The sequence below is a fragment of the Petaurus breviceps genome, unplaced genomic scaffold, assembly GCF_028583685.1.
Source record: "Petaurus breviceps papuanus isolate PSGF00001 unplaced genomic scaffold, PetGlider_PUasm1.0 90879, whole genome shotgun sequence".
Classification (NCBI taxonomy): domain Eukaryota; kingdom Metazoa; phylum Chordata; class Mammalia; order Diprotodontia; family Petauridae; genus Petaurus; species Petaurus breviceps.
Window position 1 is genome coordinate 2,848,217 of NW_027187368.1, and position 23,717 is coordinate 2,871,933.

General features: G+C 39.6%; 1 protein-coding gene across 3 annotated transcripts in view; it reads left to right on the forward strand.

The window, feature by feature from the left end:
• Positions 1-2,197: 2,197 nt before the first annotated feature.
• GGTA1 (glycoprotein alpha-galactosyltransferase 1 (inactive)) overlaps positions 2,198-23,717 on the forward strand; it is a 137,444-nt gene continuing 115,924 nt past the window's right edge. Inside the window, exon 1 of one of the 3 annotated variants that reach the window (XM_069073776.1) lies at positions 2,198-2,587. In XM_069073776.1, the coding sequence (XP_068929877.1) occupies positions 2,411-2,587 (177 nt within the window). In that variant the 5' untranslated portion in view covers positions 2,198-2,410. The remainder of the gene's footprint in view (positions 2,588-23,717) is intronic. The other 2 variants (XM_069073775.1, XM_069073774.1) reach the window with 2 other exon arrangements.

Below are 23,717 nucleotides of genomic sequence, written 5' to 3' on the forward strand. Positions count from 1 at the left end.
GTTTGTAAAGCTATTTTCCAGTTGATGGGTAACCTCCTTAGTTTCCAGATTTTCTGTAACTGAAGGTGCTGATACAAATATTCATATTCTTATTGGCTAATTATAGTTCTGATATTTAATGTTCTATGATTCTTTTCAACTCCACTATTCCATAATTACATGACCCTAATTATAAGACAGTTTGGTAACTCACTTTGACAGATCATTTATATCCACCATAGTGACCCTGATCAACATGTATGTGGGGTGACAGCCATGGAGAGTCCTATTGAACTATTATTTTGACATTTTTTAAAGTTGGAAAAAGAAGACTTTTAAAACTTGGTGGAATGCAAGGAGGGTCATTTTATTAATATTACTTGCTTAGGTACAAATCCTCAAACACTTTTCATCAGGTGACTTACCTCCTCCAGAGTTTTAAACTTCCCCTTTTTTATCCCATCAAAATTGAAATTCTCTGGCATTTATGGGGAAGAGGTGGAAGGGAAAGGATCGTCCATTACTTGTTTTCCCCAAAAGCATATCCCATTTCTTTTGACTTCTCAGAGTTGTTTTGAGGGGAAGGGCAGACACCTTCAAAAGAATCACTTTGTATTTATTACTACATTTATTCTGTATTTACTTGTCTGTGAATATAATATATCTCTATGGTAGCATATAAGCTCCTTGAGGGAAGGTACTCTCCCTTTTCCACTTATATCCCCAAAGTTTATCACCAAGCTTGGTTTATAGTACATATGTAACAAATTCTTTTTGACTGATTGGTCTATCTCTTTGTGGTTCCCTAAATATATCTTGCTGGTCTCTGTCTTCATTCATGTTGTTCTTCCTGGCGTTTAGAGAATATCTCAACTGGATCTCAGGCGTTAGGTCATAGATATTAGGATTAAGGCAGCTAAGTGTCACAGTGGATAGAGCTATCAGTCAGGATGACCTGAGCTCAAGTATGGCCTCAGATACTTACCATCTGTGTAACTTTGGGTAAGTCACAACCTCTATTTGCCTCAGTTTCCTTAACTGTAAAATGGGGATGATAATAGCACTTACCTCAAAGGGTTGTTGTGAGGATCAAATAAGATAATATTGGTAAAGTGCCTGGCACATGGGAAATACTAGATATTATTATTACTTAGGATTTTAGACTACATAACAGAAAACTTTGAACATAGAATATTAGAAGATCAAATTCAAGAACTGGAAAAGACATTTGCATTCACAGGATCATAGATTTTGACCTAAAGAGACTTTATTTATTTATTTTGCTTTTTGGACGGGGCGGGGGGGAGACAGGGCAATTGGGATTAAGTGACTTGCCCAAGGTCACACAGCTATCAAGTGTTAAGTGAACTCAGGTCCTCCTGACTCAAGGGCCCAGAGCTCTACTCACTGAGCCACCTAGCCACCCCATAAAGAGACTTTAAATATCACCTAGTTGACTCTTATTTTATTAAGGAAGAAACTGAGACAGGACAGGTGAAGTGCCATAGTCACCTACTTAGGAAGAAGCAGAAAAAGTATTTGAACCTAAGTGAGCTGACTAACCTTATGTTGATCTCAAAGTCAAACAGATCATTTTACAGGAGAAGAAACAATCTCTCCAAGCCTCAGTTTCCCCATCTGTAAAGAAAGGAGACTTAACTAAACTAGATAATCAAGTCATTTTGTATCTTCTTTATGCTGGCATTCTGTTTAATATTTTAACACTTTAAGTTTTAAGGTGCTTTTCCATCAGGCATTCTGTGGCCTAAAATCCCTTCCAGGTCTAAAATTAAGGACAAACAGCCTAACCAACCCAAGGCATGCAATGGAAACCACCATCAGTCCATTACAGAGAAGACAATGTAACTAGCATTTGGTTGATTTCCTCCTTCCGGGGGAAACAAGTGGTGAAATAGATACACTTTGCCTGTGGTAATGTGCTGCGAACACCGTTTATTTCTGAATCAGGCACTTGGCAGGACCAGAGCCAAGCTCCACAAAGATCCCACGTCCCCCTCCCCATCAAGGGTGGTACTAACCCCTCCTCCAACCCCTGGATTTCCCTGTTGTCTCTCCACATCTGCTGTGGCAGAGAGTTTAGGCAGGGCAGGGTTGCCCTGATGAGTATTGGGTTTTTTTTTTTTTTTTTGCTAGCTTCAGGGTTTTTTCCGCTTGAGTGAAATTTTTTTTAACGGGGGGGGGGGGGGGTTGTGGCTCGCAGCTGTCTGCCTAGGGTGGGGGCTGGCAAAAGCAGCTAGAAACATTAACCGGGCGGAGAGAGGAGAGTTCTGGGTTCTGGGGGTAGCAGTCCCAAGCGCCCTGCCCGGCATGTGCAGAGGAAGAGAAAAACACATTCACTCGAACACACACACATACACACACACACACCCAGCCAGCCCTATTTGTAAGAGAGGAGGAGATAGCCGGAGTAATGCATAGGCAAGAGAGGAAACCGTGGCCAGCGCTGAGCGGAGGAGGAGGAGGAGGAGGAAGAGAAGAAGGAGAAGGAGAAGGAGGGGAAGGCGGCAGCAGCCGCTGCCCCTCCAAGGATCTAGTCCACGGACTCTGCTCCCGCACCAGCCTCATGGCTGAAGTTCTGTTCCGGCAGGTGGGTCCTAGCGACCGGCTCGTACTCCCCTCCTTACCCTTCCTTTCCCCAAGGCGGCTTCTTTACCGGTTTCCCCACATCTCTCCCTCGCCCCCACCCCGAGCCCCAGATCGCTTCCAGATCTGGGAGGGAGTCCGGAAGGGCGCAGGACCCCGCTTTCAGTAATGAGGAACGTGTCACTGTATCTGAGCTGGGGGTGAGGGGAGGGGGGCGCAGAGTGCAGCCTCGCCCTATCGGGGCAGCGTGGAGGGGGGGGGGGGGCGGTGAATAAACCCCTAAGGGAGTAAGGGCAATTACGGTTTGATTTGGCACCAGGGTACCGTCGTATGTCTAGGAGACGGGAAAGAACACTGGATGCAGGAGAGAGTAGAAATGAGAGGAAGGAAAGTGTTGGACATTTATTCTTTCTGCTCTCTCTGTCTCTCTCGCTCTCTGTCTCACTGAAAACTTACACAATGTTAAAATGTAATCTAGAACAGAAAATGTTACAACACAGAACATGTGCTAAAGCTTGAAGGGACCTTAAAACCACCTAATCGTGTGTGTGTGTGTGTGTGTGTGTGTGTGTGCGCGCAGACATAGACATTCCCTGAGGTCATGTAGTTAATAAGTTAGGACTCGAACCCAAATCTCCCGCCTCCCCGGCCAGTGCTCTTAATTCTACCACGCGTCTGGGAAGTTCTTAAAGTTTCACTTTAGTACTTAGTTCTTGCTCAGCCGAACTTGCCAGAGATCTAAGGGCACAACTTCAGTCTAGCCGTCATCCTCGCCCCCTCCCCACAAACTCCAGTTCCCAGGCTCCCATCCATATGGCAGAAAAATAGGAAAATAAACCGATTACAAAACTTTAATGTCCGAGACATTAAAAAAGGCAAAACCTCCCAAAACAAAAAAACTCCTCCTAAAATGAATGGGATGGAATTGAGAAGGAGAAGAGGAGAAAGTCTAGAGGTTGGATTCAGGTTTCCTAAAGGTTTTGCCAGGAAGAGAGTGCAGCCATCAATTCTTTTCTTAATCTATGCCCCCTCCAAAGACCCAGCAGCAGCCAAAACCTCAGATTCTAAACATTGCCCTTCTTCACCTGAATCCTTTAGACGGCCCCTACATCGCTATCGGTACATCCTGAGAGGTGTGAAAAAGGAGCTTTAAATTGGGCTAGGATTTGTGATTGTCAACCTTCCTTCCCCCCCACGTCCCTACTCTCCTCCTTCCCCCAAGACGGAACTTTATTTTGCAGCTTCCTCTGAGCTCACAACATTGTTCATAGATAGTAGATAGGAAATAAATGCTTGTTGTCTGTTGAATGAATATTGAATGCTGTGCTGTCAGATGAAGTGATTTGTTGGTGGTAATGCTTAATTTAAAAAAAATGTTACAGAGGAAAGATCATTAGGGTGCTGCAGAAGCATTTCCTGAAATGACCAGGATATGAAAACAAAAGCATCAATACATCTTTAAACAAATATATTGAGTTGTAGCTAACTAGAATAAGGTTCCCTCTTGCCTGGGATGAATCTTAAACTTCAATTTCCCCATTTGTAAGGTGAAGATGTTGGACTAAGTAAAATCCAAGCTCCCTTCCAGAGAAGTAAAATCCTATAAATATATGGGGTATCATTTTTAATCTTTGCACCTCCAGCACCCAGCACGTATTAAAGGCTTTGTACATAGTAGGAGCTTAATAAATGCCTGTTGAATTTAATGAAACTAATAAAATTTAATGAAATAAGATATTAAGTAATAGACTTAGATTTTCCAATTTTTCTCCCTCCCCCACTGTCACAGGTGGAATGAGCTATGTCAAAAGTTGCTGTGGAGTCTAAGAAATTAGTAGGAAAGATAAAAGGAAACATTTATTTTTTAGGTGTCTACCATATACCAAAGTACTATGCTAAGCACTTCAAAAATATCTCTTTTGATCTTCACAAGAAATTTGGGAGATAGGTACTCTTATTATCCCCATATTACAGTTGTGGAAACTGAGGCAGACAGGGATTAAGTAACTTGCTCAGGGCCACAGCTAGTAAGTCCTTGAAAACCGTGTACCCTAGACAAAGCCTCAAAGATGCAAGCCCTTACTTTGGAAAATTATACACCAGGTGTATTACTATCACTTCCCTATTCCTCTTCTCTCAATTCCTCCTTCCACTTTGAACCTTCACCTTAACATAAACACTTCACTTGTCACAAAATAAGTTTACTATAGGCCACAGGATTTTTCTGTCATGAAAAATATATGCATTTATAGAATTAGAATGTTAAGAGTCAAAAGACACCTTGAGCTAGAAGGGACTTGAGAACATAGATTAGAACAGAACACTGAAAATGGAAGGGGGACCTTAGCGATTACTTAGTCCACATAAAAGAAATGGGAATGGGGGTTGCCACATAAAAGAAAAGGCTGCATGAGTCATCAGAAGTAAGTGGTTGTAGTGGAAATCAGGACAATTGGGCACCTGTCCTGGCCCCACCGTTAACTGGCTGCGTCACCACCTTCTGAGGACTCAGTTTCCTTGGAAAATGAGGGGGTAGACTTGATCACAAGGATCCCTCATGTTTTGGGCTATTATTGATAGAATCTCACGGAGTCAGAAGTTTAGCTTAACCCCATTTCCTGAATGACTTTGTGCTCTAAAGGGCATCATTAAAAGATAAACAGGCATATTCTTCCTGGACTCAGAACAAGAAAAAAACCCATTCACTCAATGAAGCATTAGGTATCCAAATTAGACTAAAGGCTAGAGGCCTTGATTATAAAGATCGTTAAGCCCTGAAGTGGTTAGTGACTGGAGAGACACTTTGATCTCAAAAAGGAAATCTAGAACATAACTGAAAATCTCAAATTGGGTGAAGAGATGGGTAGGAGATATGCTGATTATATAAGGAAATTGCATTACAAATATTTATTTGTTACATTTTACCTAGAATTCTCTGTATACATAAAGGACATTTGATTCTAAAAAGAGGAAATTTTGAAAGAGACAACAGTGAACCAATATAATGGTTTTTGTTGGAGAAATCTTAAATATAGAAGCAATTGGTACCATGACTTTGGGAGACAGAATGGCATAGTGGGATGAGATCTGAACTGGGCTTGAGGAGACCTGAACTCCAGCTCTGTGATTTTGATTGTTATTTTCCCTCTCTGGACCTCAGAGTTTCTGTTTGTCCGTTGGAGATAATAATCGTTGCCCCTACCTCACCAGATTGTGGTGAGGAAGATTATGAAATGATGCATCCGAATGTACTCAAGAAACAGCCCTAGTCCTGCAGTAAGGAAGTCTGGGTTTTTGCCTTGGCTCTGACCTTTGATAGTTGCAGGAGCTTGGACAAGATGCTTCTCTTTGAAACTTAGATTCCTCCATAAAATAAAAAGGTTTGACTAAGTGTCCCTTAAGGTTCCTCCCAGATCTGAGATTTTTTGTTTCTATGTTCTAGCATTTTGTGTTCTACAGATCCTTCCATCACTAATATTCTATATTGTAAAGGTCTCTGTCAGGTTTAATTCTTTGTGTTATAAGGCTCTTTCCACTTCTCACATTCTATGTTGGAAGGTTCTGTCCAGCTCCAACAATTCTGTGCCCTAAGACTCCTTTTAATTCTAACATTCTCTGTTCTAAGACCCCTTCAAGCTCTGATATTTAATGTGCTAAGGTTCTTCTAAGAAGTATGTTCCATGATCTACATAAGGGAATTTTATTATCACGTATTCAGCACCAGGCAAATGAGTATTTCTCCAACTTAGTACTAAATAATGTTGCTCCTTTAAAAAAAGTTTAAAAAGAAAGGAATTAATATCAGTGTAGCTGCATTAAGAAATAGAACTTGAATTTAAGGATGGTTGAAAAATGCAAAACAAACTGGTCAGCCAATCCTCAGAAGAATATCCCTAGGGTTAGGGGAGGATTTGGTACATAAAAACTCCAGTTAACTTCTGGTTTCCCAGGCTTATTTTGTCCTTGATCAAAAAATATGTCTGAAGAACAAGGAAATCCATGCCTGAACTGAAAGCAAGAAATCCTGAACTATTACTTATACAGAAGGAAGATGGGGCCTAGTACATGACCAAGGCCAACTTTAGGAGTAAGCAAAGGAGACAGATTAGTCCCCTGTCCCAAAAATAACAAACCTAATTCCTATTGTTAAAGCTTCCTTCCTCTGGATCTTGAAAGCTATCTCATCTTCCAGTTTCTTATTAAAATTACTAGGCCCTCCAGAAGAAAGAAAAGCCCCAAAGCCTTTATTAGCTAATGTTATATGCAGTGTGATATAGTAGAAAGAATTCTGAACTTTAAGTGAAGAGAATTGACTGCCACATTTATTAGTTCTGGAAATTCTCAGTTCCCTTACCTGTAAGATGGGGATTATAATTCCTGAACTCTCTACTTCACAGGGATGTTGTAAGAAAAATACCTTGTAAGCCTTAAAGCAACACAGAAATATGAATTATTATCAGTTATCATAGACTACTAGAGCCATATGGGATAGATAGAGAGCTGGAAAAGAGCTGAGAGGCTATCTAGTCTGGTGTCTTCATTTTATAGAAGAAGGCCCAGAGAGGTTAGGTGAACTGCCTAGGGTCACATAACCGATAGAATCTGAAATGGGATTTGAGCTCATATCTTCCTGACTCCTGACCTAAGGAACTCCATAGGAATTTAGAGATGATTTACTTTAATCTTGTTTTGCAGAAAGGAAGACTGAAACCTAGAGATAGCATGGTTACTGGAAAAATGCTGGATTTGGAATCAAAGGAACTTTTCAAATCCCATCTCTTTTGCTTATTACTAACTGTAAAATGGGTTGGGGGTGATGGAGCAGGGTAGATGGTTTTGAAAGTCACTTCCAGTTATAAATCTATTGAAGTTACATTTTTTACTTAATGACACAATCAGAGATAGTTGCATGATTAGGGCTGTTTGACCCAGCACTTAAGAATTGAATTCAGTCAACAATTCTGAAGAGCAATTTAGAGCTATGCCCAAATTGCTATAAAAAATGTGCATACCTTTTGACCCAGCAATACCACTTCTAGATCTATATCCTAAAGAGATCATATAAAAGAGGAAAGGATCCACATGTACAAGAATATTTATAGCAGCTCTTTTTGTGGTGGCAAAAAATTGAACATTGACGGGATGCTTATTGATTGGGGAATGGCTGAACAAGTTGTGGTATATAAATGTAATGGAATATTAGTGTTCCATAAAAAATGATGAGCAGGCAGACTTCAGAAAAACCTGGGAAGACTTACATGAACTGATGCTAAGTGAAATGAGCAGAACCAGGAGAACATTGTACATAGTAATAGCTATATTGTACAATTATCAACTATGATAGATTTACCTCATCTCAGCAATACAATGATCCAAGACAAACTCATTATGGAAAATGTTGTCCACATCCAGGGAAAGAACTATGGAGTCTAAATGCAGATTGAAGCATAGTATTTTCACCTTTTTTGTTGTTGTTTTTCCTGTCTGGTGATTTTCCCCTTTTATTCTGATTCTTTTTTTCACAACATGGCTCATATAGAAATGTGAGGGGAAAAAAAGGGTTGAATTCATGGGTCTGTTTTTTTGTAGTCTTTCATCTTACTATTGTGATTTTAATCTATGGATTCCTGCTTGTGGAGGTAGTCTAGCCTGTCCTTATCAATTGTTTGCTAACAAGAAACCTGAATTTCCAACTTGAATTCCTTTCTCTGCTAATGAAAAGATCTTACGAGATATTGACTTAACATCTTAACCTATTACAGTTTACAAAACTGAGTTTTTAAAGCTCTATTAACTCGTATGAGCCTCACAATTTTGTCTGCCCTTGGAAACAGGCCTTGTTAGGGAGTCAGGAGAGTCTGTGTGAAAGTGGAAAGAACATTGACCCAAGCCAGTAAGAATCAAACATACATCAAGTGATAAATGACAAGGAATATGAGAAAGCAGTTTTCAGAGGGAGGAATCTGAGTTATCAAAAACCATAAGAAAAAATACTGCAGACTTCTAGCTAAAAGTCTAGAGACCTAGATTTGCATCCTTCATGTGACTCTCTGGGCCTCAGTTTCCTCCTGTGTAAATTAAAGGGGCTTTAACTACATGAACTAAACTAGATCCCTCCTAATGAAATCAACAAGTATCTATGAAGTGCACTGTGCTAAGCACTTGGGATACAAGAAAAGGCAGAAATAATCCCTGCCTTCAGGAGGTTTGAAATCCAATGGAAGAAGGGAAATGAGCATTTAAGTCCCTGGTGTGTGCTGGGCATTATGCTCACATTTACAAAAATTATCTATTGATCATCACAGCAACCTTGGGAAGTAGTTGCTATCACTATCTCTATTTTACAGATATGAAAACTAAGGCAGACAGAAGTTAAGTGACTTTCCCAGGGTCATACTAGTAAGAGTCTCATAAATAAATCAAACTTGTATCTTCTTGACCCTATCCACTGGGCTTCTGGCTCACTGCCTCTGACATGCTGTACCAACAAGATATATACAGAGTAAACTGAAGAACATGACAGATAGAAGGTAAAACGTGATTTAAAAATTCTAGATCCGAGGGCCTAAGAAATGATTGAGAAGACTAGATTAAGTAGATAAAGAAGGGCTGGATCAATAGGGCAGAGAAGAGGACTGAAAGGGGAAGTGGGAGGATAGTGGAGATCAGCTTCAGCTTCTTCACAATTTTGCTGATGGCCTCGGTTTTAAGCCCAGCCAGGCTTTCTTAAGTGTCTGTACAGTAAATGGTACCTAGTTTTAGAACATTGCTCTGCACATAATGTAAAAATAAAAGAGACTTCACTTCTGAGTTGGGACACCTTGAAGTAGGCTGGAAAGAGAGAAATGTCAGGTTTTATGATTATTTCAAGATGAAAATGACTACCATTTTCTTTATTCTCATTGAGATACAGACCTGGAATTGCTATTGCTGGGTCAAAGGGTATGCATAGTTATAGTCCTTTGGGAATCATTCCAAATTGCTTTCTAGGATGTTTAAGTCAACTATGATTTAGAACTATGCCCAAATGACTATAAAACAGTGTCTAGCAATACCACTGCTAGGTCTGTACCTCAGAGAAAACAAAGGAGAAGGAAAAGAACCTATGCTTACAAAAATATTTATAGTAGCTCTTTTGTGGTGATAAAGAATTGGAAATTGAAGAAGTGCCCATTAGTTGGGTAATGCCTGAATAAGTTGTGGTATATGAATGTAATACTATTGTGCTATAAGAAATGATGAGCAGGATGATTCTAGAAAAACCTGAGAAGACTTCCATGAGGTGATGCAATGTGAAATAAGCAGAAGTGGGAGAACATTTTATGATGATGACCTTAGATATTCCCAGCAATATGATGATCCAAGACAATTCCAAAGGAATTATGATGAATAATGCTGTCCACTTCCAGAAAAAGAAATGATGGAGTCTGAAAGTATATTGAAGCATACTTTTTTTTTACTTTATTATTCTTGGGATTTTTGGTCTGTATTTTCTTTTGTAACATGGCTAATATGAAAATGTTTTGCAGAATTGCACATGTATAATCAAATTGCTTACCTTCTCAAGGAGAAGAGAGGAGGAGGGAGAATTTAGAACTCTAACATTTAAAACCAAATATTTAAAAAAATTTGTTTACATGTAATTGAGAAAAAGTAAAAAGTTAAATGTAAAAAACAAAACAAAAAAAGAAAACAAACACCACACAGCAGTTACATTTAAATTTTAGTGAGGGCAGTGACATAATTGTCACCAATTCAGTGCAAGAGACCCCTGTGTGGGCTACATTTTTCTAGTTTTTAAAATGAAGTAGTGAAAGCAGGTGATCTCTAAGCTCCCTTCAGTTCTAACATTATGAGAAACTTGGAGCTAGAAGGGACTAAGAAGAGGCTGTCTAGTCTAACTTAAAACTGAGTAAGATTCCCCTCTTCAACATATTTGAGAAGTAGTCATCAAGCCTTCACTTGACGATTTCAGAGAAAAGGAACCAGCTAGGCACAAAGGATAGAGTGCTAGTAGACTTGGAATCAGGATCCTATATCAGATGGTAGCTATGTAATCGTGGACAAGTCCCTTAACCTCTATGTACCTCATATGTTTCCTCATATGCAAAATCTGGATTAATAGTAGTGCTTATCCCATAGGATTGCTGGGAAGATCAAATGAGATTTTATATATGCTCTTTCAAGCTTAAAAAACTATATAATCTATTTTTTTTTTCATAGCCCACTGCCTTTTGTTGCAACCTATTAAGCTTTTTGTTGGCTTTAATACTTAGGAATTTTTTTTTTGAGATTTCCTCCCTTTGTTCTCTCATTCTACTTAGAACAAATCTAATCCTTCTATGTGACAGGCCTTTGAATACTTGAAGACAGTTATCATATGCCATTTCTCTTCTCCAGGCTAAATATTCTCAGTTCCTTCAAAGAGTCCTATATCAGAAGTTCAAGGCCCTTCGTCCTCCTGGATACTTCCCAGTTTGTCAGTATCCTTCCTAAAATGTGGAATCTAGAACTGAACACCATACTCTAGCTATGGTCTGGGCAGGACATAGTACTGTATAAATGTATGGGAACGTGGAGTTTGTGCCTCTCTTTTTGAGAATGCATTAGCTCTTTTGGTTGCCATATTGCCCTGAGTTTCTCTTCAGCTTGTAGTCCCTGGAAATCGTCATATTTGTTTTCATCTCCTGCATTTTGTATTCCTTTTTTCTTTGTTTATTTGTTTGTTTTTGAACAAAAAAGTAAGACTTTACGTTTGCTCCCGTTAAATTTCATTTTGTTAGATTCAGATCAGTGCTCTAGGCTGCCAGAATGTTTTTGAATCCTGACTGTCAGGCAGTACACTGGCAATCCATACCTAGTCCTCTCATCTTTGCATCATCTGTACATTTGACAAGCATGCTGTCTATGCCTTTGTCCAAGTCATGGATCTCAATGTTCTGCAGCACTGAGCCAAGTGCAAGTCCCTGGGGGTATTCTACTAGCTCTTAGTATTCTGCATCCTAAAGTCCCTGCTCTAATGCTGTTTGTTCCAACTTCCCTTTCACCTCCTAAAACTTGATTTTTCAAGTCCCTTTCACTTCCCATATTTTAAAATGTGCTAACAAGGAAGTCTACCCTGAAGGTGCTTAGGGTAGAGAAACTCGGTTTGCTTATGTAAAACTTTAATCAAGGGTGCTGAGGAGCAACTGGATGAAGTGACCGTGTCCCTGTTGAAAGCCATGTTGCCCAAAAGACGTTGAGGCTTGGCAAAAATAGCCACACTTCTCTCCATCTCTTTCTTATCCCCTAAAATGCAAATCATTTCTCCTACCTGCCTGCCCATCTGTTCAGAGGAGAAACCTTCATTGAGTCAGGAGGGACCATCTCAGTGCCCTTCGTTGTTTTGTGATTTCTGGGGTTTTGACATCAACCAATGTTTTCTTCCTTTTTTTTTTTTTAAAAAAGGATAGCTTTCATTTTAATTTAATTTCTCAATATGTCCCTCTGCTTTCCTTGTTCAGAGAACTATCCTGATTTAAACAAAAAGAAAGTTTTGCTGAAGTGCTTGCCCCCAATCTAAATAATATATCATTGTTCCACATCATGTGGAGCTCTATGACTAAGGCAAGGTAGATTTAGCAGAGATTTTGGAAAGATACAGGTAACTTTTTTGGCCTGAGGAGGGTAGATGGGGGAGGGAGGAAATAGAAAGAATTTTTTAGCACAAAGATTTGAACCTGGGTGGAATTTTTATTTAAAAAGAGCAACATTTAGGAGAGGAGCAAGTGTGTGATTGAAATGCCATTCCTCATTTTATATATGAGACGTCTTCCTCCAACAGTATCAGGGAAGCTAAATTCTGTCTAGCAAACCCCCTTTCACCATACATTCATACTAAATAATTGGACAGATGTTCCTATACCTAGGATTAAAAGACTGCGATCAGAAATTCAGAATTTCCAAGTAAGTTTAACATAGACTTAAAAAATGCATTCTCTGATACATATATATACAAATATACACACATTCATATGCACACACATACATGTACATACATACATATGAAAACACACATTACCCGACGTATATGTGTGTATGTATATGTCCAAAAGGGGTGGGAAACCTATGGCCTCACAGAAGGTTGGTTTTAGTTAAAGGACTGCTCTTGAGGACCTAGCAGGCTGTATGTGGTCTCGAGGCCCTAGGTTCCCCACCCCTGCCTAGTATATCTATATCATTTTGTCCTGGACCTTGATTTCATCAGTACAGGCAGCTTCAGGAAAGAAAGGTCCTTTATATAAATAACATAGTCTTAGAGAGTTACCTGGGTCACTTGAGAGGTTAAGTGACTTTTTAGGGCTATAGATCTGGCATGTGATAAGTGAGACTTTAACCCATTATCTTGTTGATTCTAAAAGAGCTAGAGAAGGAAATGGCAAACTACTCCAGTATCTTTGCCAGAAAACCCCAAATGGGGTCGCAATCAGACACAACAGAAAATGGCTGAACAACAGCAAATAATTTGGGGGTAGCTGGGTGGTGCAGTGGATAGAGAGGTGGGCCTAGAGTCAGGAAGATGTGAGTTCAAATATAACCTCAGATACATACTAGCTGTGTTATCCTTGGCAAGTCACTTAACCCTGTTTGCTTCATTTTCCTCATCTATAAAATAAACTGGAGAAGGAAATGGCAAACCACCTCAGTATCTTTGTCCCACCCCCACCCCAAACCCAAATGTGGTCATGAAGAGTCAGACATGGCTGAAATAACTGAACAATATATACATACATACATACACACACACACACACACACACACACACACACACACACACACACATATATATATATATTAATTTCTTCAACAAAAATTTATAAAGTGTCCATTTTGTGTAAAACACCATGATCATCACTAGAGAAGATGGGGGGGGGGGAAGAGATGAGGAATTTACCCCACCAAAGCAGAATGGTAACTATCAGTAGTACACAGTCTAGAGAGTTGTTTTGGGCATTGAGGGGTTAAGTGACTTGCCTTTAGTCACATAATCAGTATGTGTCAGAGGCAGGATGTCCCCAGATCTTTTTGCTGTCAAGGTTGGCCCTCTATTCAATAAACCATATAGATACTAAGTGTAAATAAAGTGCCTTCCTTCATGGTGCCACTAGTTTAGTAGGGTGATAAGACATAGATATTATAGCAAACAATTGTAAATGGTAAGTGCTTTCAAGAGATGCAAAATGCCACCTGAGGTTGGGCTTGAGCTAAAGGTGGAGAGAAAAGTCATTTCTAAGAGGAAGGGAAGGCTTCTTGGAGGTGGTGGCATTTGAGCTGGCCTTTAAAGGACCAGGGGGTATCATTGTTCATTCCATCTGATACAATCTGTCTTTATAACCTGACTAATGTCTAATGTGAAAGTATTTACAGATCCTATACTTGACTGTAAGCCGCCATGGGGGGGGGGGGGGGAGAGGGGGACAGAATGTGAAACTTAAGGAATTGTGGAATTGAATCTTGTAAACTAAAAGTAAACAAACAAATTAATTTTGAAAAATTAAAAAAAGATAAAGGAGCAGGGGGAATTCAAGGGCCAAAGAAAGGAAAGGAGGACCTCCCAGGTATAGGCAATAAAATAGCAGGAGCCAAGCACAGAAACAGAAAACACAGGTCATGTTTAGAGGGCAGAATGTCCTTTCATTTGTCTAGAATATCGATTTTGAAGGCTCTTAAAAGCTAAACAAAGGGATTTTAATTTGGAAGGGAGTAGGGAACCACTGAAGAGTTTTGAAAAGGATTGTCATGATCAGACATATATCTAAGAAAATTTTTTAAAAGTTTGGATGATGGCGGTGGGCAGTGAGGTGGCACAATGTATAGAGCACTGACCCTGGAGTCAGGAGGACCTGAGTTCAAATCTGGCCTCAGACACTTGATGCTTACTATCTGTGTGATCCTGGGCAAGTCACTTAACCCCAATTGCCTCGCCTCCCCCCCACCCCGAAAAAGTTTGACTGATATCTTTATTCACTCTACAGTTACTTGCCTCTACATCCATGTACTGTATTGATCAGCATCCACTTTGTTTCCAATTCTTTGTTACCACAGAGTGCTGGTATGGGAATTTGCCTATAATGAAGACCTTTCTTTATGTCTTTGACCTTCTTGTAGTTTATACCTATCAGGGGGATCAAGGGTCTGTACCTTTTATTTTTTTGCCTTTTGGAGGGCAGTTGGGGTTAAGTAACTTGCCCAAGGCTACCGGCTAGTTTTTTTGTGTGGGTGTTAAGTGTCTGAGGCCAGAACCAAACTCTGGTCCTCCTGACTCTGGGCCGGTGCTTTACTTACTGCGCCACCTAGCTGTCCCATGAAGTTGTTTGTTTGGGTTTTTTTGCTTTTTGGAGGGCAGTTGGGGTTAAGTGACTTGCCCAAAGTCACACTGATAGTAAGTGTTAAGTGTCTGAGGCTAGATTTGAACTTGGGTCCTCCTGACTCTAGGGCTGGTGTTCTACTCACTGCGCCACCTAGCCGCCCCGGGTCTGTACCTTTTAAAAAAATTAATTGATTAATATGTCCTTTTTAGGAATTTTTATTTTGAACCTAATCAGCAAACTTAAAGATATAAATAAAAGGAAGAGGATTATGTTGGAAATTGTGAATGCCTTTTATGTACTGAGTTAAAAAAAAAGATGTATAAGAGATCCCAAAAATCTTAGTGTAGTTATAGCTTAAAAACTACACTAAGAATTTTTGGGACTCTGTGTGTGTGTGTGTGCTTGTGTAAAGTTTAATAAGGTAGTAATAAAACATCTGGATGTTTTCATGAATTTTTTTTAATTCATAGTTCCAAATTGTTTTCCAGAATAGTTGAACCAATTCACAGCTCCAGGAACCAAGTATTTACTATGCCTGTTTTCCCATAGCCTCTCTAATACTGACTTTCTCTCTTTTGTTATCTTTGGCAGTTTATTGGGTGTGAGATGAAACTGCTGGATTGTTTTGATTTGTATTCCTCTTATTATCAACTGTGTTATTTCTCTTATTGTTAATAATATTATTATTGTTTTTGCATTTCTCTTATTATTAATCTTCCATGTGGTTAATAGTTTGCAGTTGTTCTTTTAAACACTGCTTGCTCATATTTTTTGATCACTGGTTTATTGGGGGAATTGTTCAGGGTTCTATGTATTTGTGTTAATTCTATGTATTTCTTGCTTATCAGATCCTTATAATTTGATACAAAACCCTTTTCTCCCCTTATGAACAGTTTCCCTTATCTCAACTGCACTGATTTTGTTTGTACAAAAGCTTTTCAATTTCACAGAATTAAAAATGATCTGTTTTAACTTTGGTAATCTCCATCCCTTACTTGGTTTAAGAATTCTCCCTCTAGCCATAGTTAGGGAAAGTTCTGTTATACATTTTCCTTCAAAATTTTTTTAATGACCAGGCATTTCCCGAGATACATACATACATACATGAGTGTATATGTGTGTTTAGCTATATATCCCCTTCTCCACAGAACTCTTCCTTGTACGAAGAAAAATAATTAAGTGAAACTAGCCAACATAAACGTAGGCCCACAAACTTGTAAGTGTGTACAATATTCAGCATCCATAGAGTAAACCTAAAGTAGGGAGTTGTGTTTCATTATTTGTCCTCTGCGACCAGCTTCGGTCATTGTATTTATTTCATTGTCTTTCAGGATTGCTTGCATTGTTTACATAGTTCTCCAGTTTCTACTTCTAGGAATGATTTTTCTTTCAGTGTGTGAAAGATAAACTGGATCAGGAAGAAGATAGAGGCAGTTGGGAAGGCTTATATCATGCTGAATTTGAGTGGAAATGTGTGCCTATACTGGGTTGCTGGTGGTAAAAAAAAATAGAAACAGAATTTGGCAACTACCTGGGTGTATGAAAAGGGAGAAGAAGAGTCAGAGATGGCCTCAACTTTTCTTTTTTTTTTTTATTAAGCAATTGGGGTTAAGTAACTTGCTCAAGGTTACACGGCCAGGTGTTTCTGGGTGGGTGCTAAGTGTCTGAGCCCGGATTCGATCCCAGGTCATTCCAACTCTGGGGCCGGTGCTCTTACTCACTGTGCTACCTGGCTGCCCCAGGCCTCAACTTTTTAAACACAGGACACTTAGTGACAGTCCATATTGGACTTGGAAAGTTAGAATACTGCCACAGGTACTTAGTAGCTGTATGACCCTGGGCAAGTTACTTAACCTTTCTTAGCCTCAGTTTCCTTGTCTATAGAATAAGGGTAATAATAAAATCTATGTACCTTTCAGGATTATTATGAGAATCAAATAATACATGAGCTATAAAGTGCTTTGCAAACTTGAAAGAACTATATAACTAGTACTGTTACTTTGTGACTTTCAGCAACTCATTATCTACTCTGATCTTCTGTTCCTTCTCCATAAAGTGAAGGGACTGGACTAGATGAAGTACTAGATCTAAATTTATGCTTCTATAATATTCCATTTATCTACCTGAAATAGAAAGTAAACATCCTGAGGGCAGGGTCTGTCTCACTTTTGTATATATCTTCTGCCTAGCAAAATGCCTGGCATGTGTTGTTATTCAGTTGTTTCAGTCATGTCTGGCTCTTTGTGACCCCATTTGGGGTTTTCTTGGCAAAGATATTGGAGTAGCTTGCCGTTTCCTTCTCCAGCTCATTTTATAGCAGTTAAGTGACTTGGTCAGGGTCACACAGCTAATAAGTTTCTTAGGGAAGATTTGAACTCAGGAAGATAAGTCTTCCTAACTTCAGGCCTAGTGTTTTATCCACCGCACCCCTACCTAGTTGCCCTACCTGGCATAGTGGAGGTGCTTAATAAATGCTTGCTGATTGATTGACTTGTGCATAATAGAGAAATATGTATTCCTGGTGATTATTCAAGCTAAGAAGTACCAGGGAATTTCCAGACTCCCTAAGTTTGTTGCTTGGTACCTGGAAACTCATTGTCTCCAGAGAAACAATACTCTTCTGTGAATATTGTCCACAGTGGTGAGGTTCAGCCTATGAAAAGCCTATAGACCCTGAAATGTTCTTGAATTGAATTAAAAAAATTATTGAATACCTACTATATGTACCATTTGAAGTGCAGGTAGATCCTGTAAAATCATGCCAAGCAAAATGTTGTTTTGTATTCACAGTTTTAATTTATCCCATAATCATACCCCAAGATGACAGAGTGAATTGCCAAGGTACTGTTTGACAGGTTGCCTGAAACCAGCTTATGGCCCAGCCCACTCTCCTGGTTTCTCTAGTTCAACCCTGAAATTTGGCTGCCCACAAATGTATCTCTCACTTATAAGATTGTTCTTGGGGAAGAAACTGTGTAACATTGTGTTTTTACGGAACAAATTAGCACCCAATGAATGTGTATGCTTGCATGGTAATAGCAAAGCTAACCACCATATGTAACAAAGTTTTATGAGAAACTGTATCCCATCTTGGAACCCAGGCACCATGGCTGCCGTGGGATTAGGCAGCGGGAGAGCTGGCTGCCTTTATTTTGAATGCTGGCGGGGCTACTTGCTGCCTCTGAAGTGAGAGGGTTCAACTCAAGGAGCTCTAATTCCCTTGTAGTTTTAAGTGTTATAATCTTTATTTCTGTTGGACAGCTAGGTGGCGCAGTGGATAGAGTGCTGGGTTTAAAGCCAGAAAAACAACTTCCTAAGTTCAAATCTGACCCCAGACACTTACTAGATATGTGATCTTGGGCAATTCACTCAACCCTGTTTGCCTCCGTTTCCTCATCTGGAAAAGGCAAAGCCCTCTAGCATCCTTGCCAAGAACACCCCAAGTAGGGTCATGAAGAGTTAGATATGATGCAACAACAACAATCTCTACTCCTCCCCTTTTCTTATCCTTCTTCCAATGCATCTGGAATAATTTATTCTAAGAGCAGAGAGTGAGTAAGAGCTGGTATCACAGGAACTAGAAGGGACCTCAGAGATCATTTAGTCTGACACCCTTATTCTACACATGGGGAAACTGAGGCCCAAAGAAGTAAAGTGACTTGCTCAATGTTTCACAAGCAGTAAAGGTGGGATTTGAACCCACTTTCTCTTTCCATTGAGCCATGCTGCTTCCAGGTGTCAGGACTAGAACCCTTTAGTTACCCTCAGCTCCTGGGGGGGGGGGGAGGAGTAGAGGAAGGGAGGAGACATCTGGGGCAGCCAAGATTGATCAAGAGAAGAACTTAAGATAATTTATTGTTATTCTCTTAAAGAAGCTCTGCCTTTAATGGAGGCAAATAGTCTGCCACATTTGGTGCCCTGTGGCATGGGGCCAGTGAGGAGGAAGGCCTTCCTCCAGCCACTGTATGGTGTAAAGTAGGCTGTAGAGCAGAGCTGCCTGAACTGGGGCTGAAAATACCTCCTGCTTTGCTGAAACCACAGCTTGGGTCCAGAGCCCACTCTGAGCAAAACAAGAAAGCCCAGGAAGGGTAGAATAAGGATAACAAAGGGGCTTGCCAAGATGGGCGGGTTTAGAGCTCTTTACTCTCAGAAAGTGCAAAACCATGTCTTTCTTCCCTCTCTTGCTGTGACTGGAGAGAGCTGTGCATCAAACATCTGCAAGAGGATTATGTACATATACACATACATCCATATGTGTATCCATATGTATGTACTGGATTGTTCCAAGGGACTTCAAACCTCATAAACTTACAAAAATAGCAGCCCTTTTTATAGCAGTTTAAGGTTTACATTGAGATGTCCCCAACCTGTGAAGTTGGGCAAATGTTTTTATCCCCATTTTACAGATAGGCAAACTGAAGCTCAGAGAAGTGATGTGATTTGTCCATCACACAGCCAGGTTTCAAACCCAGATCTCCTGGCTCCGGGTCCAGCGTTATTTCCCTAGCCCCATGCTGTCTCCTAGGAGAAAATGGTGGGGAGGATAGTTACCAGGGCATGTGATGGATAGACAATGTAAACCTTTCAGGTTTTCAAGGCCTTTCCTCACAATGCCACTATAAAGGAGAAAGTATAAATAGCATTATTCCCATTTTATAGATAGGGAAGGTTCCATAAGACATACAGTATTAGAAGGGACCTTATAGACCACAGAGTGTTAGAACCTGAAAGTTAAGAACTAGAAGGGATTTTAGAGACCTTGGAAAGGGCTTTGTAAACCTTAAAAAACAATATAAATGTAAGTAATTATTAGTCAACCCTCTTATAAAAAGAAGTTAAGGCTTAGAAGACTCATCCAACTCAAATTTACATAGTGCTTTAGTGTTACAAAACATACATGCTGTCTCATTTGAGCCTTAAAATGCCCTCATGCAATAATTAATAATAATAATAATGACTAACATGTTTATAGTGTTTACTATGTGCCAGGCATGGTACTAATGCTTTACAATTATTACCTTATTTTATCCTCACAACAATCCTGTGAGGTAGGTAAATGCTATTATTATCCCTATTTTACAGATGAGGAAACTGAGGATCAGACAGCAGAAGTGAGTTATCCACATGATTAGTAAGTTGTAGGGCTTTGTTTTGTACCCTGATCTCTGGGTTCCTGTGCCAGTGATCTTTCCTTCAACCCCACCCTTGCTTCTCTCTCCCAAAAAACATACTTTAGAGAAAAGCCACTCTACATGAAAACAAGTCAGTGGGGGGTCAAAATGTTAACAGTACCCAGTTATGACTAATACTGGCTTGTCTCTGATACCAAGATCAGGACAACAATAAATCACATTTGTATCATATTTGGAGAGTTATGAAATACTTTATATAATTCTCCCTTTTGAGCTCCACAATACCGCCTTTGAAGTCAGTGGTACAAATATTATTATCCCCATTTTTGTGGATGAAGAAAACAAGAAAATATGTGACTTGCCCAAGATCACATAGCCAGGTTTTGAATATGGATCTCCTGATTCCAAATTCAGTACGGTTTCCACTGCCCCAGAATAGGCTGTTCACTTTCCCAAAGATGATTATCTCAGGCTGATATTCTAATGAGTAGGCTTTTCTTGAAGAAATAGTGTGGAGGATGGTAGAGAGCTGGGGAAAGGTTAGGGAGGGTGACCCAGGGGCATATAGCAAGTGATCAATTTTACATTTGTAGAGAAGAGCCTACATACAGCGAATAGTACCTGAGTTCTATCTGTTCATTTATTTACTGTGTCTGTCCCATACATGTGGCTTAGACTTCCTTTGCACGAAGTTTTACACTAAGCTTGCTCACTATCTTGGTATGTGACCTTTAGCAAATCAGTTTCTCTCTGCTCAGAGAGTTCTTAGGCTTTTTCACATCACATCACGTATCCTTTTGGCAGTCTGGTGAAACATATAGACTTCTCAGAATAATATTATTTAATGCATAGAATAAAATGAATAGGGTTACAAAGGATACTAATTAACCCAAGTCTCCAGTGCTTTTTTAAACTTTTTAAGTGTTTTGTTGAGATTCTTTTCTTTTTAATTCCACTTTCACTTCTTAATGATTTCCTTTTACCTCCAAAAATAGAATTGTCTTTTAACAAATACAGTCAAGTAAAACAAATCAAGACATCAAACATGTCTTAAAACATGTCTTATTCCTCACCTACAGTCCACCATTCTGTCCCAAGATGGGAGGCAAGAGGTATGCTTTACCATCAGTGTTTTGAAATTGCCAGTGTGTTTCCTACTGAGTCCTTTCTAGCTCTTATATTTTGAAACCCTGGTCTTCCTGACTCTTGTCTTTCCTGTAGGGAATTGCTTGCTTTGAACCTTCAGGGTGTATGTGTGCATGCATGCACGTGGGTGTAGACATAATACAGACATATACATATGGTGTGTGTATATGGACATGTATATATAATGTACTCGTAAAAGTATTATATGTATGTATATATGCATAGTGCATGTGTCCTGCAAATGCAAAACAGGCAGCTGCCTATAAGATGGGAACTGTATTACCGAAGAGTCGGAGAGATGAATAAATGAATGAATGAATGAACAATGAATAAAGAGATGAATGAATAAGTAGATAAATATATGTGTGTATACATATGCATACACATACATATACATATATGTGTTTATGTATTTCCTCCCCCCAAGGCCATTCAGACATTATTGTTGGGTTTCTTTCACAGGAATTATTTATTCCATGATTCAGATCATCTTATCTATATGCTATTGAGGGCAATGCAAGATGATTTTTATTATGCTTTCAAAAGCAGTATTGCCTAAGGGATAGAGAACCAGCCTCAATGCCAGGAATACATGGGTTTAAGTCCAATTTCTGACACATTCTGGCTGTGTGACCCTGAGCAAGTCAGAACTTTGGTCTGCCTCAGTTTCCTCATTTGTAAACTGGAGAAAATCATAGCATTTACCTGACCAGGATTTGTTGCGAAGATAAAGTGAGATAATATTTGCAAACCTTAAACTGCTGTCTAAATGCTATTATTATTATTAGTCACAGTTCTAGGTGACTCTGTAGTACTGACCATAAGTTGTAGAGATGGGGACCTGCATTGGTAGGGGGAGTTTCATCACCTGGGAGTTTCCTGTGCCAATAAAATCAGAGGTCCAGTTCATATCCATATTGAGGAGTGTATAGACTAGCTAGGGGAAGACAACACATACACATGTATACACACATATATTTCTCTTGGGATGTAGAATTGCATATACACACACAATAGATACAGGTGGTTTTGTAGGGAAGGCACAAACAGCTGGAGGAACTGGGAAAAGCATCATGTAAAGGGAGGTGTTAGATCTGAGTCTTGACAGTAGCCAGAGTTTCTAAGATGAAGGCAAGGAAATGCTCCTTAGGATCACAGATCAAAAGCTGGAAAGCACCTCAGAGGCCAGAGTCCAATGCATTCATTTTACAGTTAAGTAAATTGAGACTCAGAAAGGTTAAGTGACTTGCATACAATCACTTAGCTATTAGGCTGGCTTTTAAAATTGTGGTTTGTATTCCAACACTCTTTCTATAGTGTCACCCTCATACTTAAGGGAAGGGAGTTGGATTTTTATCTTGGTATTCTCAGTACCTACCACAAAGGATCATGGATTTAGCTGGGAGGGACCCTAAGAGGTCATAGAGTCCAACCCTTCATTATACTGGCCCACAGAGTTTAAGTGACTTGCTTAGAGCCACACAGGTTGTAGGTTTCTAAGGCAGGTTTTAAACCTAGGTCTGACTCCTGGCTCCAAATTTAGTGCTTTATCAGCTACACCAGCTAAATGCTTGTTAAATTCAATTGAATGCTTAGGCAAACTGATAGGGGAACAATGTCCTTTCTTTCCTAAGTTCCCTCCAAAACATTGCATTGTTCTGAAGCAACTGGATAGGTACAAGGAACAATAAATGTGTGTTGCTTCAAGAATTTTTTGTGTGTCACAAACAGCCTGAAAAATACTCAGAGTAAAGACTTTCTCTTCCAACATTTACAGTTTCCTGTTTTTGTGCCAAGCTAGAAATAGCTTTTTGGGTGAAAGGGTGAGGGGTGGGGGTGAGAGGCATCCTGGATTTAACCAGTCCCTCATACTGATTCCCTTTATTTCCCATTCCCCAAAGTAGCTTTAGAAAAAACCCTGGAGAGCTTGGCTCTGGCCCCTCCTCCTTTTTGGCGTCCCAGCTGCCTGGCTTCAGTCCCATTCATTCCCTGGGGGCCTGGCCCATTTTTAGGCTGTCTATGTAATTTCCCAGGTGTTTTGCTTAAGGTGTGGCTCCCCTTTTAGGGGGTATCTTCATTTAAATAGGACACTCCTCTTAGAACCTTAGAAAATATATACATACATGTGTGTATGTATATAACAGATACAGTCACACATATATATAGCATATATGGGATTATGTATACTGTATGTTATCTATACATACACACACATATACATATACTAGTCCAACTCTTTCATCTTATAACTAGAAGGGTCCTTACCATCTAGTCCAGGTCCCTCATTCTACAGATGAGGAAAATGAAGATCAGAATAGTTAGAAGACATGCCTAAGACCACACTAGCCTATGACAGAGGCTGCCTGGCGTGCTTTCTGCTGTACAAATAATAAAGGAAGTATCAGAGTTACCAGAAATTTTAAAAGATGATAGCCTTGTTATGCCTGATCTCAGTTGAAAAATCTTAATTTTTTTCACAAACAGCTCCATGGTTGAATGTTCTTAG